The sequence below is a fragment of the Carettochelys insculpta genome, chromosome 1, assembly GCF_033958435.1.
Source record: "Carettochelys insculpta isolate YL-2023 chromosome 1, ASM3395843v1, whole genome shotgun sequence".
NCBI classification, from domain to species: domain Eukaryota; kingdom Metazoa; phylum Chordata; order Testudines; family Carettochelyidae; genus Carettochelys; species Carettochelys insculpta.
This window is the reverse complement of record NC_134137.1, coordinates 36,953,419-36,977,520: the sequence shown is the minus strand read 5'-3', so window position 1 is coordinate 36,977,520 and position 24,102 is coordinate 36,953,419. Positions and strand designations below refer to the sequence as shown.

The window sequence follows — 24,102 nt, the reverse complement described above, 5'->3', positions numbered from 1 at the left end:
CTGTGATCAGTCAGATCTCTTGAATAATATGGGCCATACAACTTCCTGCTTCCACTCCAAAAACTGTGGCCGTATTGGGGGATATTGTTTAGAAAAACATCTAATCTTCATTTAAAATTTTACAGTGATGATAGATCACCCGCTGTCCTTGGTAAATTTTTCCAATTGTTAATGCCTCTCACTGAAAGAAAAATCCCCTTATTTCTGTCAGTTTAGCTATTAGATTTTATACTTTTTTCTGCTAGATGAAGAAGGTGTGTGTTGCCCATGTAGGGGCAACCTACAGACTGTGATCAGTTCATAGTCTCTTCTCTTAGACAAATTAAATAGATTGAAATCTTGTCTTTTACTATACGACACATTTTCCAGTCCTTTAATCATTCTTGTCGTTCTTTTCTAAATCTTCTCTAATTTATCAACATCCTTCTGAAAGAGTAGATACCAGAACAGGACACAGTATTCTGGTAGCGATTGCACCAGTGCCAAATACAGAGGTAATATAACTTATTTACACCTACCTGATGTTCCCCTATTTGTACCTCCCAGCATAGCATTAGCTCTTTTGTTCAAATGTTGCACATGGAGTTCATGTTCAGCTCATTATCCACCATGTTCTACAAGCCTTTTTCAGGGTAATTGCTTTCCACAATAGGGTTCCCTCATACGGGAATTATGGCCAATGTTTTTTATTGATAAATATACGACTTTACCTTTGGCTGTATTTAACACACATAGTTTATTTGTGCCTAGTTTACCAAATTGTTCTCAGTCAGTAAGGTATCCTCATTATTTTTTGCTTTTTGTCATCTGCAAGCTTTATCAGTAATTATGTTTTCTTCCAGCTCATTGATAAAAATATTTAGCATGAGACCAAGAACAGATCCCTGTGGAAACCCTTCTCGATTATTTTCTGTTTGCAACAACGATTTGAGACCTGTCAGAGATCTGGTTTTAATTAATGTGTGCCATGTAGATTGCATATTATTCTATTTTTTAATCAACGTATTTTGTAATACATGTTAATTTGGCAAGATCATTTTCCTTAAACCCATATTGAATGGTAATTTAAGCATATTACCTTCCTTTAATTGTTTAGAAATCAAGTTCCATATCAGCCATTCTGTTGTATCATGAAATACTGATGTGAGGCTGATGGGACTACAATAACCTTTGACCATCTTTCTTCAAATCCTCTGGAACTTTTCCAGTGTTCCAAAACTTACAGAAAATCAATATTCATGATCTAGAAAGCATCTTGGCCAACTCTTTTAAAATTCTTGGATGTAAGTTTTAAATCTAATAGTTTTAAAATGTCTAATTTTAGCAGCTGCAGTTAACATCTTTCTTAATTACTGATGTCATGGAAAACATTTCACCATTGTATGATATGAATACTTCCTTTGGTTTTATTCTAGCTACTGAACACTTCTGCGATTTCTGTATTGTCATTGACAAATCTACTATTTCCATTTAGTAATCGACAAGTAACATTGTCAGCATTTCTGTTGTGCCTAATATACTTTAAAACACCTTCTTATTGTCCTTATTCATGCCAGCCATGAATTTTTACTTTGTCCTTTTGTTTTCCTTATCAATTGTATACAGCTCCCAGTTTCTGATTCCTGTGAATTACTATGAATGTGTCTTTTTTCCATTTGTTATATATTTTTAAAAATTTTACAGCTACTTTAATTTCCCCATCTAAGCCACATTGTTGTTTTTAACCAGTGTGCTCTACTCGATTGTGAATTTTTTACATTTAGCAACATATTTGCAAACAGTTTGCCTTTTGTATTCTAAGTCAGATTTTATTTTGCTTATAAATAATAAATTTAATAATGTCATGGTCACTTATACCTAAACATCCATTCTTGTAAATCTGTGACGAATTCCTCTTTGCCAGCATCTTATTTAATAGAGTGTTCATTCATGTAAGGGGTAGTCTTTCCAGATTGAGAATATTCAGTAGATAGAAGAAGAATGAATGTTAAAAATGTGTGTCTGTACATGCTCTTATGTGGACAACACAATGTATGCTTTATGTAGCATTTTCATACTTGCTGGTACAAAATGATTTCATCATGAGAGATTATTTTTAAATGATGGCATTTCAGAGTGCTGTAGTGACTCAAAAAGTTGGAATATTATAAGTGAAGTCTTTTGAATAATGAAAGATTATAAGGGAGGAAAACAGAAAGGAGTCTGGATGTATAAAGTGAACAGGAGGGACAAGTAGCTAGTAATACAGTCTGACATAGATTGCAAATTTATGGTGAAGTTTCAATATCAGGAGTTCAGTCCTGAATTTGATTGAGAGCTTGATAGACTATCATTAGAGTTGCTGAAGAAGGGAATAATGTCAACACTGGCTACATCTATACTAAAGTATTGTTGACAAAACTAGCATTTTGTCGACAAAACTTGTGGAGTGTCCACATTACAAATGCATTCTATTGACAGAATGTGGCACTTTTATTGACAGCCTTCTGACATTTCCCCAGGAGGCAGAATGCCTTTCTTGACAGAATCTGTCAACAGAAAGCAAGTGTGGACGATCCAGGGGGCCCTCTGTCGACAAACAGGGCTTCCAGGACACTGGAGAGCCCTGTCTGCCATGCTTTTGGTTGGCAGTTTTGTCGAGAGAGCAGATGGGCAGTCTGGACTCTCCCTGTCAACAGAGTGGATTGCTTTTTCAATCCGCTTTGCTGTCTGGCCACAATCTGTCAACAGAAGTTTTGTTGGAAGTTATCTTCCAACAAAACGTCTGTCAACAGACCGCTGTAGTGTAGACGTAGTCATTTATAGGCAAAAGAATAGCCCCCTGCTGTCTATATAGTTTAGAGTTAATCACCTCTCTCACTAAATTCACTTGTCATAAACCAATGTAGTAAAATAGCTTGTCAGTAAGAGTGAACTCCCTAAATATTTTACTAAAAATACAATAAAAACAATGTTTTGAAAGTTCTTCATGGTAGGTAAGGTGAAAATCGGGTATGTTTTTTCTGTAAAATAATTTGCTATCCCAATTATTCCCTCATGGGGATGTAGCATTACCTTTTAGAGTTCTTATGTACTGTAATGCTGTTCTAAACTGTTGTTTTATTTTTAAAATAACAGTGAAATAAAATACTCAACTTCATGAATGCACAGTTACGGCTTTACTCTTCATACACTTTTCATAAAATATTGTTATGATAAATTAACGTATGATTAGGAATAGTTTTCTGTTATTTAATAGTTTACTTTATTGGTATAAACTGATTCAGACACAGTGCTTAATATTTCTGTTTTCCTCTGCACAACATGTGTTCATAGCTACTGTTTAATGGAGTACAGACAGAAGGAAATTTCTTAGCAAATGTGAATTTGACTGTTTTCTGGTTTTTGTTTCTGGGGTTTTTTATTAAGTACTTTGCGTTCTAAAAGTTTCTGACATATTATATTGATTGAGTCATCTTTAATTGTCTACAGTGGCTTTTTTCACACATTAGCCGTGTTTACACGTGCACGCTACTTCGAAGTAGCGGCACTAACTTCGAAATAGCACTTGTCACGGCTACACGCGCCGGGCGCTATTTCGAAGTTAACTTCGACGTTAGGTGGCGAGACGTTGAAGTCGCTAACCCCATGAGGGGATAGGAATAGCGCCCTACTTCGACATTCAATGTCGAAGTAGGGACCGTGTAGTCGTTGCGCGTCCCGCAACTTCGACATAGCGGGGTCCACCATGGCGGCCATCAGCTGAGGGGTTGAGAGATGCTCTCTCTCCAGCCCCTGTGGGGCTCTGTGGTCACTGTGGGCAGCAGCCCTTAGCCCAGGGCTTCTGGCTGCTGCTGCGGCAGCTGGGGATCCATGCTGCAGGCACAGGGTCTGCAACCAGTTGTCGGCTCTGTGTATCTTGTGTTGTTTAGTGCAACTGTGTCTGGGAGGGGCCCTTTAAGGGAGCGGCTTGCTGTTGAGTCCGCCCTGTGACCCTGTCTGCAGCTGTGCCTGGCACCCTTATTTCGATGTGTGCTACTTTGGCGTGTAGACGTTCCCTCGCAGCGCCTATTTCGATGTGGTGCCGCGCAACGTCAAAGTTGAACATCGACGTTGCCAGCCCTGGAGGATGTGTAGACGTTACTCATCGAAATAGCCTATTTCGATGTTGGCTTCACATGTAGACGTAGCCATTATCTCCTGCATGCAGCATTTTTTTCTGAATCTAGTTAATGCATTGAAATTCCTTTTAAAAAACTGTGTTGACTTATGGGGAAAGTGAGATCTGTTAAAAATTCTGGTTTCAAAGGGGTAGCCTTGTTAGTCTGTATCTGCAGAAACAATGGAGAGTTCTGTGGCATCTTAGTGACTAACAGATTAATTTGTGCATAAGCTCTCATGAGTAAAAACTAGTTTGTCAGGTGCTTTATTTAGGCATAAGCTTTTCTGTTTTATTTTTCCTATGAAAGCTCATGCTCATATACGTCTGTTAGTCTTTTAACATGCCACAGGACTCCTCGTTGTTTTTAAAAATTCTGTCTAGTTAGTCTTTCTTTAGCTGAAATGTGTGTCTTATCATGCCTAAACATCAGTATAAACTCCATTCCAAGAAATTCAGATAGATAAGAATTATTTATTGTAGTGGTAACTAGATATTTTCGCGTGGTCAGCATGTAGATGCATACATTTGAAGTAAACCTGTATGAAGAGCTATAGTAAAAAGACTGTACAACCGCAGAATGAAATTATTTTCTGAAGTTTATAGGCAGTGAATTACTAAAATAAAAATGATTGCTGTGGTGCAGACTTTAAATCATTTTAATTCTCAGTTTTTCATTTGTCAGCCAATGAGTCTGAAGGTTGGGCTTTGTAGAATTTGTATGTTCTGCTCTTATCAGAGTTCTAAAGGAGAATAGCCTAACTCTCATTTTCAAGGTTAGTTAATTAGAAAAAAGAATTCCTTTCTCAAACATAAACTTCCTTGCCAGTCTGTGAAATAGTAAATTTTGTCCTCCTTTCAGCATTACTGATAAGCAAAGCAGCTTTCAACAGACATGCAACAATGGAATATTTTGCTCAACATGTGTACGTTACTGGGTCTGGACTCAAGCAAGCAGTTTTGGAGGGAATCATGCTCCAGGGTAGGGAGGTCATACTGGAGAGCATGCCTTTTGGTCCAGTATGCAGATGTTTAAAACCTGAAAATGAAAACTGCAATCGGGAAAAATTAGACTTTGGTGCAGCAGGAAAAAAAGGAAAGGGTCGTGCTGACAGCGAGGGGAGGGAAGAAAAAAATATAAAGGTTAGGAAGAGCTAGAAGTCTTCAGGAAAAAAAGTAATAAATTAAGTGTTATTTCTTTCAGTTACAGATTCCTAAGTTTCTTTTTTTAAAATTACTTACTGTAAAAGCTTGTGACAATTTCAAGGGCCCTTAAGAAGTGCTCAAAAATGTTCTGCTGGTGAGCCGACAACCAACATGTATTTATAATTCACAGTGAATGCTTGGAAAGGAGCTTTTGAACAGCGTCAAATAACTATGTTCAGGATATTTTCTAAGAAACTTGCAACTGAATAAGAAATTTGAAAGGTACTGCCAAATGGGCTGTGTCTTTGGTATGCAATTGCATGAAGATAGAGGTAATATTTCTCATATGGAATAGCATAAACCAGGCTTTCCCAAACTTTATATAGTTGGAACTTGGTTTTTTTCATAACCTTTTTTTGTGGCCCAAAAATTATAAACACATATAAAAAAGTATGAAAAATGAATAATTTTTCACTGTTTATTATTTATTCACAATAATAATAGCACCTAATAATATAAATCTCGATATAAAATACTTAAGTGCCTAATTTATTATCTTAATTATGCGGGAAAATACAAAATGTACCAAATGAATAGCATCGTGCTTAATAATTTGTATATTTTCTAAGGACCAATATTTTTTTTCCAAGGACTGCTATTGGGCCATGGACCACACTTTGGGAAACACTGGCATAAACAAAAAAGACCATATGGGCTAACTCTCGTCTAGGAATCTTCTGCAACTGAATGGCCAAACTGAGACACTAACAATGGCTACTGTTACACTATTGAATTTTGCCAACAAAACCAGTGGAAAATCCACACAAAATGCATTTTGTTGAAAGTTTGGTGACAACACTCAGCAATTTCACTGGCAGCATTCTGCCTGTCAGCCACGAGGCATAATGCTGCTGTTGACAGATTCTGTCAACGAAAAATCTGTATGGATGCCCTGGCCGGGGGAGAGGGGGCTCTCTCAACAGACATGGCATCCAGAACAATGGACAGTCCTGTCTGTTGTTGGGTGCTTGTTTTGTCGAGACAGAGGCCAGGCAGTCCGGCTGCTTTGTTGACAGATCTGAGCACCTGTCTGATAGGCTTATGTGTGCGGTCTTGTTCTGTCAACAGAAGTTTTGTCAGGAAAACTCTCCCGACAGTGACTTCTGTCGACAGATAGCTGTAGTGCAGCTGTAGCTAATATCTTTAAAAATGCGTCTCCAGTAACTACAATGGTTGTGCAATGGAATGGGTAAATTTAGTTGAGTCACATGATTTGGAACGGAATTAAATGATTAGATTTGTGGAATCTCAGACTTCTGTCATTTGCAGCTCAAACATTGTCTTGCAGCTTACATTCAAGTCATTGTCTTGCAGCTTACATTCAAGTCTGATGGCCTTCTTTGATAGCATAACGAGCCTTGTGGATAGGGCAAAAATGGTAGATGTGGTATACCTAGACTTTAGTAAAGCATTTGATATGGTCTCACATGATATTCTTATAAAAAAACTAGGCAAATACAATTTAGATGAGCCTACTATAAGGTGGGTGCATACCTGGCTGGATAACCGTACTCAGAGAGTAGTTCTTAATGGTTCTCAATCCTGCTGGAAAAGTATAACAAGTGGGATTCCGCAGGGGTCTGTTTTAGGACCAGTTTTGTTCAATATCTTCATTAACAATTTAGATATTGGCATAGAAAGTACGCTTATTTTGTTTGCAGATGATACCAAGCTGGGAGGGGTTGCAACTGCTTTGGAGGATAGGGTCATAATTCAAAATGATCTGGATAAATTGGAGAAATGGTCTGAGGTAAACAGGATGAAGTTTAATAGGACAAATGTAAAGTGGTCCACTTGGGAAGGAACAATCAGTTTCACACATACAGAATGGGGAAAGACTGTCTAGGAATGACTACAGCAGAAAGGGATCTCGGGGTTATAGTGGACCACAAGCTAAATATGAGTCAATAGTGTGATGCTGTTGCAAAAAAAGGAAACGTGATTCTGGGATACATTAACAGGTGTGTTGTAAACAAGACACGAGAAGTCATTCTTCCGCTCTACTCTGCGCTGGTTAGTCCTCAGCTGGAGTATTGTGTCCAGTTCTGGGCACCACAGCTCAAGAAAGATGTGGAGAAATTAGAGAAGGTCCAGAAAAGAGCGACAAGAATGATTAAAGGGCTAGAGAATGTGACCTATGAAGAAAGGCTGAAAGAAATGGGCTTGTTTAGTTTGGAAAACAGAAGATTGAAGGGAGACATGACAGCGGTTTTCAGGTATCTAAAAGGGTGTCATAAGGAGGAGGGAGATAACTTGTTCTTTTTGGCCTCTGAGGATAGAACAAGAGGCAACGGACTTAAACTGCAGCAAGGGAGGTTTAGGTTGGACATTAGGAAAAAGTTCCTAACCGTCAGGGTGGTCAAACAGTGGAATAAATTGTCAAGGGAGGTTGTGAAATCTTCATCACTGGAGATATTTAAGAACAGGTTAGATAGATGTCTATCAGGGATGGTTTAGACAGTAGTTGGCCCTGCCATTGGGGCAGGGGGCTGGACTCAATGGCCTCTCAAGGTCCCTTCCAATCCTAGTGTTCTATGATTCTATGATTGTGATCCAAGTGACCCCTTGTAAATGCTTTAGGGGTGCAAAGCACATGTAAGTTTAGTTAAACTTCAGATAATATTGCAAGTTCTATCTTTTCTAAATGAAGGTCTTTTCTTTTCTTTTCTTTTCTTTTCCCTGAACTCAGATGTTTTCCTTTGGCCTCTGATGATACTTACTTTAGCATGCTAAGGAAGAATAACTGCCTGCATGTGAAATGGTTGAGACTTGTAAAACAGGTGGTATTGCAGCATGCATATGAGGAAATTGATTATTGGTTTGTTAAGACATCCTTTGGGCACCCTTTCAAAATAAGTCTAGTGGTTGTTCATCTGCTTTTATACAGTTTATAACATATATTTTGAGTTGAAGGTGGGAAAATACATTTCTGTTCAGGAAATTGCACGTGGGGACGCATTCAAAAAATGGGACAAACAATTAAGTCACCTGTCAGATTCCGCTCCCCTCCTCCCCTTGCCTGAGTTTAACTAACTCTGCCTTTAGGGATTGCTGATGCCATAGTCATTTTCTGCATGTGGGAGGATCTGGGCTGAAATGGTGACCTAAGGCTCTTCTGGGACTGATGAATGCCAGTCCTACTCCCACTACACCATTCACAGACTGTTACAGTGCCCATCCACTTCTACTTCATAATGATAGGTAGATTTACCACAAGAGTTAAAAACCATGCTGTGCATAAGGAATATTACCAGACTAAACAAATTTGTTCCTTCCTGCCCATATGAATATAAATAAGCATCTAAGCCAATAAGAAAATTTGATAGAATGAAGGCCTTTTTCTGGGAGTGGAGTATTATGGACACAGCATGCAGGGAGGAGCTGGGTTGTTAGGGCTGCAGAAACAACTCTCTCCCCATGATTGGACTGGTACCATGAAGAGGATCTGCAGCTGCTCCATGGTCAGGGTGAAAATTCCTTCAGACTCTGCAAGACTCCTAACAATCAGTTCAATCACAAAGGTTGAGTCTTAAGAACAGGATTTGGTCTGGCATGCATGGCAGGCCCTGAGAGTTCTTAAATCTCCATAAATGCACTGTGACAGGCCTGCTGACAGGAATTTCCTGCCCCCACCTCTGCCAGACAGATTTACAAGCTCCAGCACTCAGGGAAATCCTGAGCTCTACCCCTCAATAAGAGGGCCCCCTGGTCCATCGCAACCCCATCCTCCACCTGCCTACAGGTGCCCCTTCCACACTTCTTCCTCTCTCTGCCATCCCCATCAGCTCTGCATAGCTCTGCCCCCCAGCAGTCCTGTGCCAGACTTCTCTCTCTCTCTCTCTCTCTCTCTCTCTGCCCCCTGCCAGCCCAGCTCTGGTCCCCAACCCTTCTGGGCCCAGCTTTGCCCCTTCCCTTCTATGACCCTCCAGCCCAGCTCTGCCTCTCAGTGTACCTGTACCCATCTTGGGTCCTTCCCCTTATGCCACCCACCCCCATCGCAGCTCTGTCCCTCAGTGTTCCTGTGCCCAGTTCAGCTCCTTCCTGCTCGGTCCCCAGCCCACTTTTGCCCCCGCAGTGGTCCTGTACTCCCTCCCCCTCCACTCAAGTACTTTCTCCCAGCTCCCCCTGCCTACCTTTGCCCCCTACCCTTACACTCTCTTCCCTTGCCAGCTCAGTTCTCCTACCCCCTCATCTCTCACTCCCTGCAGTCCGGTGTCTAGCTCTATCCCAGAACTCAACTCTTTCCTCCCCTTCCCAGCCCAGCTCTCTCCTCCCCACTCACTCACATGGTTACAACTTCTGGGCACCCCTCCTGCCCTGCAACTCCATGGATCCAAGCTCCAGGTGTCCCTGCAGTCCTACCATTCTGCTACAGCAGCACTATTTAAAAGGGTCTGGGCAGGGCTGCAGCAGTGGTGGGTCCCCTTTAGTCCACCAGGCAATTGCCCCTTGTATCACCCCCACATCACTGGGCCTGCAGCCTAAATACCTGAAGTTGAAGATCAAAGGTGCTTTTCACACACGTGTGCAGTGGTTCTGAAGTTAGTGTTATGATGGTTATTATTATTATATTTTGCAGATGATCACAATCATTTCAGAAGCCTCGCAAAAATTAAAATAAATGTTAAGATCTGAAAGCTTAAACTCTTTAATTTTAGACTCTGGCAAGCTTAAAATCTAACCTTGAAACAGTGCTCCAACTAGGATAAAGAATGCTTTAGGGAAAGGGTGGGGAAGCAGGCCAGTAACAAACATAAAACCAACATTAAGACACAGATATACATCTTGGCAGTTGTTGCTAGTTTTGTTGTTTACTTTTTCAGCTTCCACAGTTCCTGCAAGCAAGATGGCAGAAATAGAATTTGTAGGAGGAATTGGAATGAGGTGTTACAGTTGAATCAACAAGGATTTACAGTTATGCAGCATTCAGTGTGAAAGACCAGTAGCCAAAATGGCTGACAAAATTGAAATTTAATAGCTTGAGCATCAATTTGTTTCTAACAAGTTTGCCAGTCCGAGGGCGTTACCAGAGTTATGACTGGAAGTGGCAGAGACTCTGTTTTGACTGGCCATTATTGCTGACGGATTGTATGGTTAGTTGCACAAATGCTAGCTCTTAAACTTTTTCCTCGGTTGGCCTTTATGCAGCATATAGTAGTGGAAATTTCACCTACTGCACTGAATATCTTTTCAGATGGAACAGAAGTAATCTCAGGTAGTGAAAAGCAGTTTGGTTTACAGAATTCCAAGAGGTGACTCCGGTCAGATAATGTCTAGGTACAGCTAAAATTACATGCAAGACCAATTGAAATTATTTAGGTAAGATGGCATCTGTCAGGCAATTCTCTGTATTCTTCCTGTGGCACTGATGATATCCTCATGATGGGTGGTCAGATGGTGCTTCAAAAGGTACTGAATTGTATCTGTTGCTGTGATATCAACAGGCTGCAGGGGCAGCACTATATTTCTCTAATCTCATGTTGGCTCCTTGATTATGGTCTATGTTCATAGCACTTATGCCTTTGCAAATAGTTGTTGCTTAATGACACTTAACCGCTCAGCTCAGATGAATTTGTCTTTACGTTAATTATCCATATCCAGAATACAGAAAAAAATGTATGGAATCAAGAGGCAAGCACTTGTTTGAGATCCAGTAGATATCTTCCTTTGATCAGTGTTGGTTAGTCTTCACCCCACCTAACATCTGTACTAAAACACATTTTTATGACTGTAATCTGCCGACTATTGTAGTGTTACTGTCTCACCAAGGCTACGTCTACACGTGCACGCTACATCGAAATAGTCTATTTTGGTAACGTCTACACGTCCTCCAGGGCTGGCAACGTCGACGTTCAACTTCGATGTTGGGCAGCACCACATCGAAATAGGCACTGCGAGGGAACGTCTACACGCCAAAGTAGCGCGCATCAAAATAAGGGTGCCAGGAACAGCTGCAGAGAGGGTCACAGGGCGGACTCAACAGCAAGCCGCTCCCTTAAAGGGCCCCTCCCAGACACAGTTGCACTAAACAACACAAGACCCACAGAGCTGACAACTGGTTACAGACCCTGTGCATGCAGCATGGATCCCCAGCTGCCGCAGCAGCAGCCAGAAGCCCTGGGCTAAGGGCTGCTGCACACGATGACCATAGAGCCCCGCAGGGGCTGGAGAGAGAGCGTCTCTCAACCCCTCAGCTGATGGCCGCCATGGCGGACCCCGCTATTTCGATGTTGCGGGATGCAGATCGTCTACACGTGCCCTACTTCGACGTACAACTTCGAAGTAGGGTGCTATTCCCATCCCCTCATGGGGTTAGCGACTTCGACGTCTCGCCACCTAATGTCGATTTCAACTTCAAAATAGCGCCCAACACGTGTAGCCATGACGGGCGCTATTTCGAAGTTGGCGCCGCTTCTTCGAAGTAGCGTGCATGTGTAAACACGGCCCAACAGTTTACCAGATGCCTACCAGGCAGAATAAGTAAACCTGCCACTCAAGGCCATACCACTCCATGTAGTCTCCCTGCAAGCTGAAGCCATTAAATAGTTGTTTACTGCAGCTGACCCTGATTCTGCCTTGCAATCTAATGGGATAGACCCTGCCACTTGTGCAGAGTCCCATCATCCATTGGGTCATTCAGATCATATGGAGTGGGAGTTGTTCACTTCTGTTTGTTGCTCTCTTTTACATCTGGTGTACAATTTTTTCACTCTTTTGGTACTTTCTGACTGAGGCCGTCTGCCCCACTTTAGGTCACTAAAACTGTAGGATGGAATTGTGGATTATAGGCTTGTCTTCTATATATTTGAGAGACTTTGGCTGGCTGGCTGTGAGTCCATTTGTTCAAGAACATGTCCTAAACAGTAAGAGCTAGAACCACCAATTTTGATATGCAGCTTCCTCTTATCATAACTTAAAGCCAGGTCAGGGTTGGCTGTGCCAGGATAGGGGGTTTGCCTGGAATTGATTTTCTCATAAAATGGAAAGGGAGGGGTCTGGTTGGAGGGATAATTATTCTGTACAGTGATCACCGGGGGGGACAGAAAGGGGCCCGAGATGTGGACTGGGACAGTTATAAATCTGTTGCGCCAGCTAAATTGTTATCTACTATATATTTCAGAGAGAGAGAGAGAGAGAGTGTGTGTGTGTGTGTGTGTGTGTGTGTTCCTCCTGGGAAACATGTACAATAATAGCTGCAGTGGCCATCGACAGGCACTTCTCACCTGCTCCCCCTCCCCTTGGGTTGTCCTCTCTCCATGGGCCAGCCTGCATACGAAAACCCTAATACCAAGACCCATCTCAGAACAATGGTTTAAATGAAGAAAAACAAAAATTACTTGAATGAAAAATCTGAGCAGCTCCAGGTAAATCTTCTAGTATAAAATAAATGAGACGTAGAAGGTCAGGAAAAGGATTGAGAATCCAGTTTCTGTATGAAAAGTTTTATCTTAGTTACGTGCTGTGATTTAAATGTTTGATTTCTACTGGGAGTTGGCAGTGTTCACATAAGTATATTATTATGTGCACACAGTAATTCAGATATGCAGTAAACCCTCGAACTGCGTGATTTCGAGGTGCACTTAACTTGCATTAATACAAGTTAAGGGCAACTCAGAATCCTGTTCCCCCTGGCCTTGGCTCAACCCGCCTGACTCTGCGTGGCCCTGGTTCACCCCCACACCGCGCAGCCCTGGTTCACCCTCAGACCGTGTGGCTCCGGCTCACTCCCCCCAACCCTGCGTGGCTCCAGTTCACCCCACACTGCGTGGTTCTTGTTCACCCCCAAGCTGCACGGCTCCGGTTTGTTCCCCCGTATGTGGCTCTGGCTCATGCCCTCCTCTTCCCCCCACCTCCCGTGGTGCCACGTGGCCCCGGCTCAACTTCACCCCTCTGCCCCAATGCAGCCCTAACCCACCCCAGGCTTAACCCCCCTGCCCACCTTCGACAGCCCCAATCCACCACCAGCCTTAACCCCCCGCAACTGCCCACCCCAACCCCAGGACTTTCCTTTCAAAAGGAGCTCCAGGTGCTGATGTTGCTGCTTCCCTGGCTACAGAACGTGACTTCTGATGGGGAAAATGCCTCCCCCCACAACTTATGCAAACTTTGAGTTATACGAGGGAAAGCAGTCCTCACATAACTCAAGGGACTACTGTACTCAACACAAAAAGCTATTGATACCATTGTTTTATACATTCACTGTCTTTAAAATATTCTTCCTGCAGAGCACCTATGATGCCTGCATAAGCTCTGTATGCAGTGTATGTTGCCATAAAAGGGCAAGAGAAATTAAATTTGAAAAGCTAAAATAATTTTGTTTCTTTTTGGCAAGAACTGTTAAACTAAAACCAAAACTTCTCTTATGTTTTAGTCCCTTCTGCTGTACAGAAATGTTTATGGTGTTCAGAATGCTAAAATTCTTGAGGCCAGAATCAAATAAGAGTCTTCACTCTTTGTTTATAAAAGTTTCTGCTTATCCAAGACCCTTCGTGATACTTTAATTTGCTTTTCTCCTTTACTTAATTCAATTCAGCTACCAAGGCTATTGCTGTGTTAACTTGCATTAGCAGAGTTCTTATTGCATTTAGTTATCTCCTGCCTTTCTCTGTACAGTACAGAGTTTATACTTAAATTCTGTACAGAATTTCATATTAGGCATTATAATTTTAATTAACTTACCAGTATTCTTATTCTGAAGTTTTGTTATCTTCTTCCTATACTCTGTTTAATTGATGCTATGACCCAAATGAGACAAACTCTGGAATGATTAATCATATAACCCAAAGAACAGCTATAGTTTAATGTGCTTGGAGACAAGGATTTAACAGATTCTTGTACATTTTTCTCTCTCTCTTTTGGCTAGTGAAAATTAAGGCTCTTGTAACAGCACTGGAGAATGTGAATGGAGCAGGAGAAGAGATTGTAAAACTAGATGACTGAAAAACAGCAGTAGAGAGGAAAGTTGGAGCAAGTCCAGGAAGAGTTTAAAAAACAAAGACTGAAATCTTAACGGTATCCCAAAATGGATGGAAAACAATAAAACTAGCTGGGGTGTGTACATGTGACAAGGCAGGCAACAGTATTCTGTTTATGTTGGTGTTTGGAGAGCTAGGTGGGAAGGCTATAGCGAAAGGAGATGTGATAGTCAAGACAGCAAGAAGTGATGAAAGCTTCAAGACACTGGGGATGTGAGAAAGGAAGGAGAATTCAGAGTCAAGGATGATGCCAAAGTTGTGGACATTAGAGACAAACAGAATGTTAGAGTCAGGGAGGGGACGAGGGGAGAAGTAATTGCTCCAGGTTTTTCTTCTCCAGTTCTAGAGAAACTGCAATGAACATCAGGCAGACTTGAACCTGGGACCTCTAGAGGTTAGTGCAGGAGCCTCTGCTGTTTGAGATAAAAAGCCAGCTGCCTGCGTGCTAAGGCTGGAGAGGAGAGCCATTTTATCTCTCTGTAAGTGATCTGAGTGCTGCTACATGGGCCAGTGAACCACACCCAATGGTTGTGTGGATTACAAAACAATTTTTTAGAAAAGACATTTAGTTGAAACACTGAGACAGACACACACCGATTACTGTAGAATTAACCCCTGAAGACCTTGCAGGACCTGCATTCAGGGAGCAAAGAATACAAAGAATACAGTCTCTCAGTGGCCTCACACAATCATTGCAGGATTGTTTCATGCAGTGCGTTTTCTTCCATTTTAATCAGTCTAGTTTTTCATATCTGAAAATATTGGGCTTTCATCATTTCCCTTAGTAAATGTTTCATTCGCCAAATACCTCCCTGTGTTGGGATTTCCTGATATTCGGGCTACATCTTCTGACTGTGACACAAATCATTAATAATTACAGAGGAGACACACAGTCAAAACAAAACAAAAAAAAAAACATGGGAAGTCCAAAGTTTGAGAGACTGCAAATAAAATCTATTCAAGTAAATATTTTTAGTATGCTCACTAAAAGCCTGTACAAACTTTCTAGAGGGTTAATTCCGTAATTTTGAATTAACCAGATATCTTGCATATCTTGCCTTTTTGACTCACACGTGCTGTCCTTCAGTGAGATTCTGGAATTTAAATATAAAGGTCAAACAGTGAGCAATATTTCTCAGTATCCTGTTTCAGTTAACTGTGAAAGCACAATTATTAGTGTGAGATGATGGTTAGGCATTTATATCTGAAATTCATCTGTGTAACTGAAATTCATTTATGTTTTTGAGATAGATGTCAAATTAGAAAAAATAGAGCATAATTATATTACTTCATATTTTAAGTCACTTATTTTAGCTCCAACTATATTAAATTTTCAGAGTTTTTTTATATTAATTATACTAATTTATTGAAATTACATGTAAAAGCCTGACTCAGGAGATTATAGAAAATATTGAACATTTTATAATAGAATTTGAAATGTTTTCCAAGGTGGGAGCAATAGAATCTGAAACTCATGGGTAGAGTTAAAGGGAGTGGATGTTAGTGGAGTGAACAAACCTGATTGTAGCTAGTAAGAGGCTTCCCTGAGCCACCGGCTGTGTCTACACTTGCCCCTTTCTTCGAAGGGGGCCTGGTAATCAGGTTGATGGGAGATTAGTAATGAAGTGCTGTGATGCACATGCAGCACTTTATTAGGCTAATTCTCCCTTGAGGCAACTTGAAAGTGCTGACATGCCGTGTAGCCACAGACACTTCGAAGTGCCCATGCGTACGTGGCATGCCGACAGTTCACAGTTTGACACTTCAAGGTTGCTGCGGGGGAGAATTACCCTAATGAAGTCCTGCATATGCATCACAGCACTTCATTACTAATCTCCCATCAACCTGATTACCATGCCCCCTTCAAAGAAGGAGGCAAGTGTAGGCATAGCCTCCTTGTCTTCGGGCTTGTCTACACTACCGCCATCCTTCAAAGGAAGGATGGTAATTAGGGTGTTGGGAGTTTACTAATAAAGTGCTGTGCTGCATACACAGCACTTCATTAAGCAAATTCCACCCTGTGGCAACTTCGAAGTACCGGCGGGTGAGCCACAGCTAGACACGAGCTGGTACTTCAAAGTTTAAAACTTCAAAGTGCCAGGGCAACTTCAAAGTCCCTTTAAAGGCACTTTGAAGTACCAGTGGGTGAGCCGTGGCTAGACGCGAGCCGGTACTTCGAGATTGAAAAGTTTGAAGTTGCCGTGGGGGGAAATTTACTTAATGAAGTGTTGCATATGCAGCACAGCACTTCATTAGTAAACTCCCAACACCCTAATTACCATCCTTCCTTCGAAGGAGGGTGGTAGTATGGACACAACCTTAGTGTATGTCCACACAGCAGCCTTATTTTGAAATAAATATTCCAGAAGAGCTGTTCCAAAATAGCTTATTTCAAAATAATGCTGCTACACACAAAATGCATTTTGAAATAGCACTTAGCTGGGTTGAAATGCAGCATCTACACATGCAGAGGCTATTTTGAAATAGAGCCATTGGATGCACTATGGCTTATTTTGAAATAGGCGCTATTCCCAGGGGCCATTGTTTCAGAAGGGGCATGTAAATGAAGGCCGTTCAAAAATGCAAATGAGGTGCTGAGATGAATATTCAGTGCCTCATTTGCACAATGGTGACCACCTGGCCCATCAAAAGTTCTGATTGTGAAATAAAAATAGCTATGTAGTTGGGGTTCCTTCAAAGTTGCCCTGATTTTGAAAGCACGCTTCTTCCCAAATTTTTTTGGGAAGTCTGGCTGAGGTCTGTTGTCTTCCTGGAAAAAATTAGGAAGAAGGGTGCTTTTGAAAACAGCACGTCTGGAATGGCGAGTAGCCATCATTATGCAAATGAGGCACTGAATATGCAAACCATCCCAGTTTGCATTTTCAGTTAGCTGTTTTTGCATGCCCCTGTTGAAAGGGAGGGCCATTGTAGGCATAGGCCTTGTGGGAGGAATAGTCCCACAAAGGAAAGCACTCTCAATTACCCTAGGACAGGGGTTGACAACCAAAATAAGAGGAAGAATCATTTTTTCCAATTTGGTGAAAACCTCAGTAATTTAACAGGCACAATGCATGTGAGTACAATATGGTCTTTAATAAATAATGTCAAACCATACTTCTTGGAACGTCTATTTTAAGAACAGTGCACGTGCAATGATCGTAATGCAATATGTGTTTACTGCAGGACGTTCACAAACTTTTTACATATTCTATTTCCTCACACTTTACATATGTCTATTTGCACCACAGTCTTCCTGACTTTCACTCCTGAACCTTCTCTCTCCCTCTCTCTCTCTCTCTCTCTGGAGGATGCTAGGGGGAGTTATCCAATGTTTCAAGATCACATATTGGTTGCTATTTAGAGATGAGATTTTCATTTTCTGGGCATTTACACGTCCACTGTTTGTTGAAAGTAGTCAGAAGGTTTTGTTTTTACGTAGCAATTATACAGCATCAGGAGCCATAAAGAAGTTCTTAAAGAGCCACATGCCCTGATTTAAGAAAAGGAGAAACAGTACTTAAAAAGGAGAAAAATAAGGTTCAGAAAACAGAGAGAGAAATCCCAGATTCTGACCTATTATCTGATTTATGTAAAAAAATGTCAGTTGTACAGTAACAAGAACAGTATAGATTGTTCATTCCTATTTTGGAACTATAGAAGACTGGTGAACCATTAAGTGAAAATTACAATTACAACAATAGAACAGTATCAGCTGATCATATCTGAAAGAGAATGTTAAAAACTCTATAGTGTTCCTTGTAATAGGAAAGTCAGCCTCTCTGTAATTTTTTGGATTACCGTACACCCGCTGAGTTACAGTCTTGACACAATCAGAAACATTGTGTTAATCCTGGGTTTTCTTGTTTATAGGACAGCATAACTACTTATGTGCTGGAAGGAATGACTGCATAGTGGATAAAATTCGTAGGAAGAACTGTCCAGCATGTCGTTTGAGGAAGTGCTGTCAAGCTGGCATGGTCCTTGGAGGTAAGATTCTTATAAAGTCTGCATCCCAAAAAATAACCACTCAAGATCTTTGCTGCAAGTGTATTTCTATTTTAGAACTTCAGTGATTTAAATAAAGGACATGACGTTAAGCAAAATTATTTTCTTTGGGATAATTTATCTGTGAGTTTTAAATAGTTTTAAATTTTAAATTCTTCTGAATAAGAACACCTTCAAATGAAATCTCTTTCAGGAGTCTTTTTATGCTTAAAATAGTCAAGTCCAAAACAAACTGTGAAGAACTTCAAAAGGATCACACAAAACTAGGTGCCTGGGCAACCAAATGGCATATAAATTTTAATGTTAATAAATGTTAAGTAATGCACATTGGAAAACATACCAGCTGTAAGTATAAAATGATGGGGACTAAATCAGCTGTTACCCCTCAAGAGTGAGATCTTAGTGTCATTGTGGATAGTTCTCTGAAAACATCCACTCAGTATGTAGTAGCAGTCAGCAAAGCAAACAGAATGTTAGGAACCATTTAAAAAGGGATAGAGAATAAAACAGAGAATATCTTACTGCCTCTATATAAATCCATGGTATGCCCACATCGGCTGCTTCTACACTAGCCCTGTCCTTTTGCAAGCAGCATGGTAATGAGCGAGTTGGGAAGATAGTAATGAGTGAGTTGGGAAGATGCTAATGAGGTGCTGCCATGAATCTGCAGTGTCTTATTAGCATAATGACAGCCACGCATAATTCAAAAGTGCTGCCTTCGAATCGCATGCCACCTGTGTAGACGGGGGCCTTTCGAAATGACCACCCGGACTTCAAAAGCCCCTTCTTCATATTTGGTTTTAGGAAGAAGGGGCTTTCGAAGTTGGGGGGATCCATTGGAAAGGCCCCCCCCATCTACACAGGTGGCACGCGATTTGCAAGCGTCGCTTTTGAATCACGTGCGGCCATCATTATTTTAAGGAGGCACTGCATATTCATGGCACTTCCTCATTAGTATCTTCCTAACTCACTCATTACCATGCCCCTTCCAAAAGTAAGGGGCTAGTGTAGACATAGCCACCTTGAATACCTCAACACTGGAAAAAGTTAGAAGTTCAGCAAAACCACTAAGGAAGATGGAAAGGCTGTCATATGAGGAGAGCTTAATCAGACTGGAACTTTTCAGTGTAGAAAAGAGAACACTAAGGAGGGACATGATAGAGGGCTATAAAATCATAACTGGTGTGGAAAAAGTAAATAAGGAAAAGTTGTTTACTTGTTCCCATAACACAATAACTAGAAAAATAACAAGAAGACACCTTATAGACTAAGATATTTTGGAGCAATAAGCTTTCATGGAAAAAGACCCACTTCTGATAGTCTTTGCCCATGAAAGCTTATGCTTCAAGGTATCTGTTAGTGTATGAGGTGCCACAGGATTTCTTGTTGTTTTTGAAGATACAGACTAACTTGACTACCACTCTGATACAATAACTAGAGGTCACCAAATGAAATTAATAGGTGTTGAGCTTAAAACAAACAAAAGGAAGTATTTCTTCATGCAACAGTCAACCTCTGGAACTCCTTGCCAGAGAATGTTGTGAAGGCCAGGACTTTAACAGAGTTCAAAAAAGAACTAGATAAATTCATAGAGGTCTGCTTGGTTATGTCGTGTCCAGTTATGACATCTTGAGCTTCACAGGCTCATTGGTTGTGGACTCGCATGTGGCTGAGGAGTCCGAGCCTTGAACAGCATGGGAGTTCATAGTAAGGGCAAGGAAATTGTCCTGGCTCTGTCGGTACAGCTATTGCTATTGCTTTCCTCCTCTCACAAGCATCAATCAAGTGTGTGTGTGTCGCTGCTCTTCAAAGTTGTGGTACGCTTGTTGTACGAGAGCATGCCAGCCTGTTTGGTCTTCTGCATGCTGCTTTAGCTGATTTGGCTTTAATCCAGAATGAGCAATGTTGGCCTTCATGCAGTCTTTATACCTCTTGTGAGGCCCACCTTGATTCCTTTGGCCTGGGAGAGTTCACCATAGAGGAGTGGCTTAAGGATTCTTAACTCCTCCATTCGTATGACATGCCCTGTCCAGTGAAGCTGGGCTTTCAGAATCATGGCTTCTGTGCTTGTGGTTCCTGCTCTGTCGAGGACTTCCAGATTCACATATCTGTCCTGTCACTGAATGTGCAGTATTCACCTCGGGCTGTGTGTGTGGAAGCGCTCCAGCAGTTTCACATGTTTTCTGTACAAGGTCCAGGTTTCACATCCATACAGGAGACTGGTCAGGACTACAGCCTTGTACACTTTCAGTTTAGTGGACTGTCAGATATTGTGCTGATTCAACACTCGCGCTCTCAGATGTCCGAGCGCCTGCTTGGCTTGGCAGATCCTGGCATTGATTTATTTGTCAAGGAAGCCATCATTGGCTATCACACTGCCAAGATACTTGAACTCATTCACTATTTTAACTCTGTTGCTTCAATAGAGATTGAAGTGGGGAGAGCAGCAGATCCTGAAGCAGACTGAAACAGTACCTTGGTCTTTCCTAGGCTGATGGTCAAACCAAAGAGGCGAGTGGCTCCAGCCAACTTGTTGATGATGAGCTGGAGATCAGATTCCTTGTGTGCTGTAAGTGCACAGTTGTCAGCGAAAAGGGCTTCCAGGATGAGCCTCTCAAGCATCTTGGTTTTACCATTCAAATGATGAAGTTCGAAAAGTGACCCATCAAGCCTGTACTTTACGTAGACTCCATGGTCCAGGTCCCTAACTGCATGGCTGAGGATGCATGTGAAAAAGAGTTTGAATAGCACTGGGCCCAGCATGTACCCTTGCTTCATGCCATTGGATATCTCAAATGGATCTGAGGACTCACCGTTCGAAAGAAGAAACCAAGTAATGTCATCATGGAACAGGCATATGAAGTTAACGAATCTTCTCAGGCAGCTAAATTTTGACAGGATAATCCACAAGACTTCACTGTTGATGGTGTCAGACACATTGATCAGATCTGTAAAGATGGCGCATAGATCCCAGTTCTGCTCTATGCACTTTTCCTGGACCTGATGAACAGCAAAGATCATGTCAGTGGTGCTGCGGCCTAGGTAGAAAGCACACTGTGCCTCTGGTAGGTTCTCCTCTGAGATGCTGGTGATCAAACGGTTGAGGATAACTCAAGCCAAGATCTTCCCAGCAGTAGAGAGAAGGGAGATGTCCCAGTGATTTCCACAGTCAGCTTTGTTGCCCGTGTTCTTGAAGAGCGAGATGATTGCGGCATCCCTAAAATCTCCAGGCACGTCGTCTTCTTCTTTGCAGATACTGGTCTAAAGGCTGTGAAATGCTTCAACATTTGCATCTGACGAAGTGGGTCTTTGCCCACGAAAGCTTATGCTCATACATTTCTGTTAGTCTATAAGGTGCCACAGGACCCCTAATTGCTTTTGCAAATTCAGACTAACACGGCTACCCCTCTGATACTTGAAATGCTTGAAGTGACACTGGTCCTGCTGCCTTGAAAAGTTCAGTAGGGATATTGTTCATCCCAGAGGCTTTGCCAGAGCTGCTCTGGCTGATTGACTTTTTCACCTCATCCATTGTAAGGGGCAGGTCAAGACTGTCTATCATGGGTTTCTGAGGGTTATGGTCTAGGGCTGCAGGGTTGAGAATGGAGGACCTGTTGAGAAGGTTGCTGAAATGCTCTCTCCACCTATTGTTGATGCTGCTCTTCTCCCTCAGGAGGGTCATGCCATCTGCAGACAGGAGAGGTGTAGTGCTTGGCTTTGAAGGCCCATATACAGCTTTGATAGCACTGAAGAACATCTTGGAGTTCTTGGTGTCAGCGTAGTATTGGACTTCATCAGCTTTTCTCTCCCACCACTCATCTTACATTTTGCAAAGTGCAGTCTGTGCCTGACTCTGAAGGTGCTTGAAATGGTCATGTTTGGAGACTGAGGACTGATTGTGTTGCCATATGAGAAATGCGTTCTGTTTTTGCTCTAAGATCGTCATGATCTCGTCATTTTCGTCAAACCAATCTTGGTGAACTCTCTTTTTTAGTCCTAGCGTCGACTTGGCTGACTCTGTCACCAGGGTTTTAAACTGGTCCCACTTTTATGATGGGTCCCCAGTCAGAGGTCCATGGGATGTCAGCATGTCGCGAAGGTGGGCTGTGAATTGCTAACGATGACCAATATTTTGCAGCTTCCTGATGTTGAAGGAGGGTCTGACAACCTTGAGCTTCTTGCTGTGCAATGGTGTGATGTGCAGCATAAGGATAGACCTGATGAGTCTACAATCAGTCCAGCACTCAGCTCTCTGCATAGCCCTGGTGATCTTAACATCATAAATGTCCCACCTGCAACTGATGACATAGTTAATCAGGTGCTGTTCTTTTGCTCTCAGGTGCATCCATGCGGTTTTGTATTTGTCAGCTTGTCTGAAGAGTGTTGGTAATTGTTAGGTCATTTTCTGCATACAAGCTCAGCAGAAGAAGGCCATTGGCATTCATGTTAACAATGCCCTAATGCCCCAGCACCCCTTTCCAGTTCCTACAGTCCTTGCTAACTCTGGCATTGAAGTCACCCAACAGGAGAAGCGTGTCACTAGGAGGAGTTGCTTTTACAAGATGGTCAGGGTCCTTGTAAAAACTCTCTTTTGCTTCATTACTGCTGGTCAGAGTGAGGACGTACGTGCTGATGACTGTAACATGGTGAGGGGGATTGAGGGGGAAGTAGAGCTTGATCAAATGCTCGCTGATGCAAGTTGGTAGGTTAGGAAGCGGGTGCAGAAGTGATGTCTTGGTGGCAAGTCCCACTCCGTGGATTCAGTCTTTGTTTTCTGGCCTGCCTTTCCCAAAGAAAGTGTAATCTCCTTTCGGTTGACAGATGGATCCTTCTTCTGCAAGTCTGGTCTTGTTCAGGGCAGCTATGTAAATGTTATAGCGTGACATTTCTCTTGCTATGAGAGCCGTTCTTCTGCTAGGCCTCATAGTGTTCCCCCTGTCCAAGGGTGTGTGAACCTTCCATGCTCCAAATATCATCTTTCTTTCCACTCCTTTTTTGACCACTGTGAGGGTAAAACCGCCAGCTGTGGCATGCTAGCCAGTTTGGTTGGAACAAGCAATTTTTGGACATCTTTTCTAGTCCCCTCCCTCTTGAGGGTGAGCAGTGCTGCTCCTACAATGGCCTGCTCAGTCACCTGGGATATTGCTGAACTCCTCTGTTGTCCTAGGATCAGAGTTGAGCAACCAAAGTCTATAGGCTGCTTAAGAGCAGGTTTGGAACTACAACTCCCAGGGGTCACCTCCACCTGTCTCTTTGCCCCTCCCCCATTGCTGCAGGACTTTGAAGTAAACAGAAGGTGTAGATGGATAAAGTAGACTAAAAAAGTAGGGTGATTTGAGAGATGAGAATGTACAAAGAAACTGTGTGGGAGAATGTTTAAAGTGGAAAAGCCATTGCACAGGGGCAGTTCCACTCTCTCAGCCTCAGAAGCCTGGTTCCAGTGGTACGAAAGTCGTCATGGCTGGAGACTTCCTAGGCTGTAGTGGATGGCCGTGCCATCTTCAGTGCCTTCTCATGCCCTTCGTTCTCCACAGACCTTCCTGGTCATTGGATCTTGCTGCTGATCTCATCCATCCAGTCTGCTGGAGCCGACTTCGCGTGCTGAGATAGGCAAGTCCCTATGTCACCGAAGGTTTCAGAGCTGTCGGCTACACTCATCTGGCTTAGCCCGCCTGTTGGAGCGGTTTATCGGGGTGTGGCTGCTGTGCATGCAACAGCTTCTTTGAGCTACAGGTGAGAGCTGAGTGCCAGGTGGGGACCGAAGGGGCACGAGCTGCC

General features: G+C 42.3%; 1 protein-coding gene across 5 annotated transcripts in view; it reads left to right on the top strand.

Annotated features, from left to right (window-relative positions):
- PGR (progesterone receptor) overlaps positions 1-24,102 on the top strand; it is a 74,742-nt gene that overhangs the window by 5,590 nt on the left and 45,050 nt on the right. For all 5 annotated transcript variants that reach the window (XM_074984552.1, XM_074984524.1, XM_074984543.1 and 2 more), the window contains exon 3: positions 18,190-18,306. In XM_074984552.1, coding sequence (XP_074840653.1) covers positions 18,190-18,306 — 117 coding nt within the window. The remainder of the gene's footprint in view (positions 1-18,189; positions 18,307-24,102) is intronic.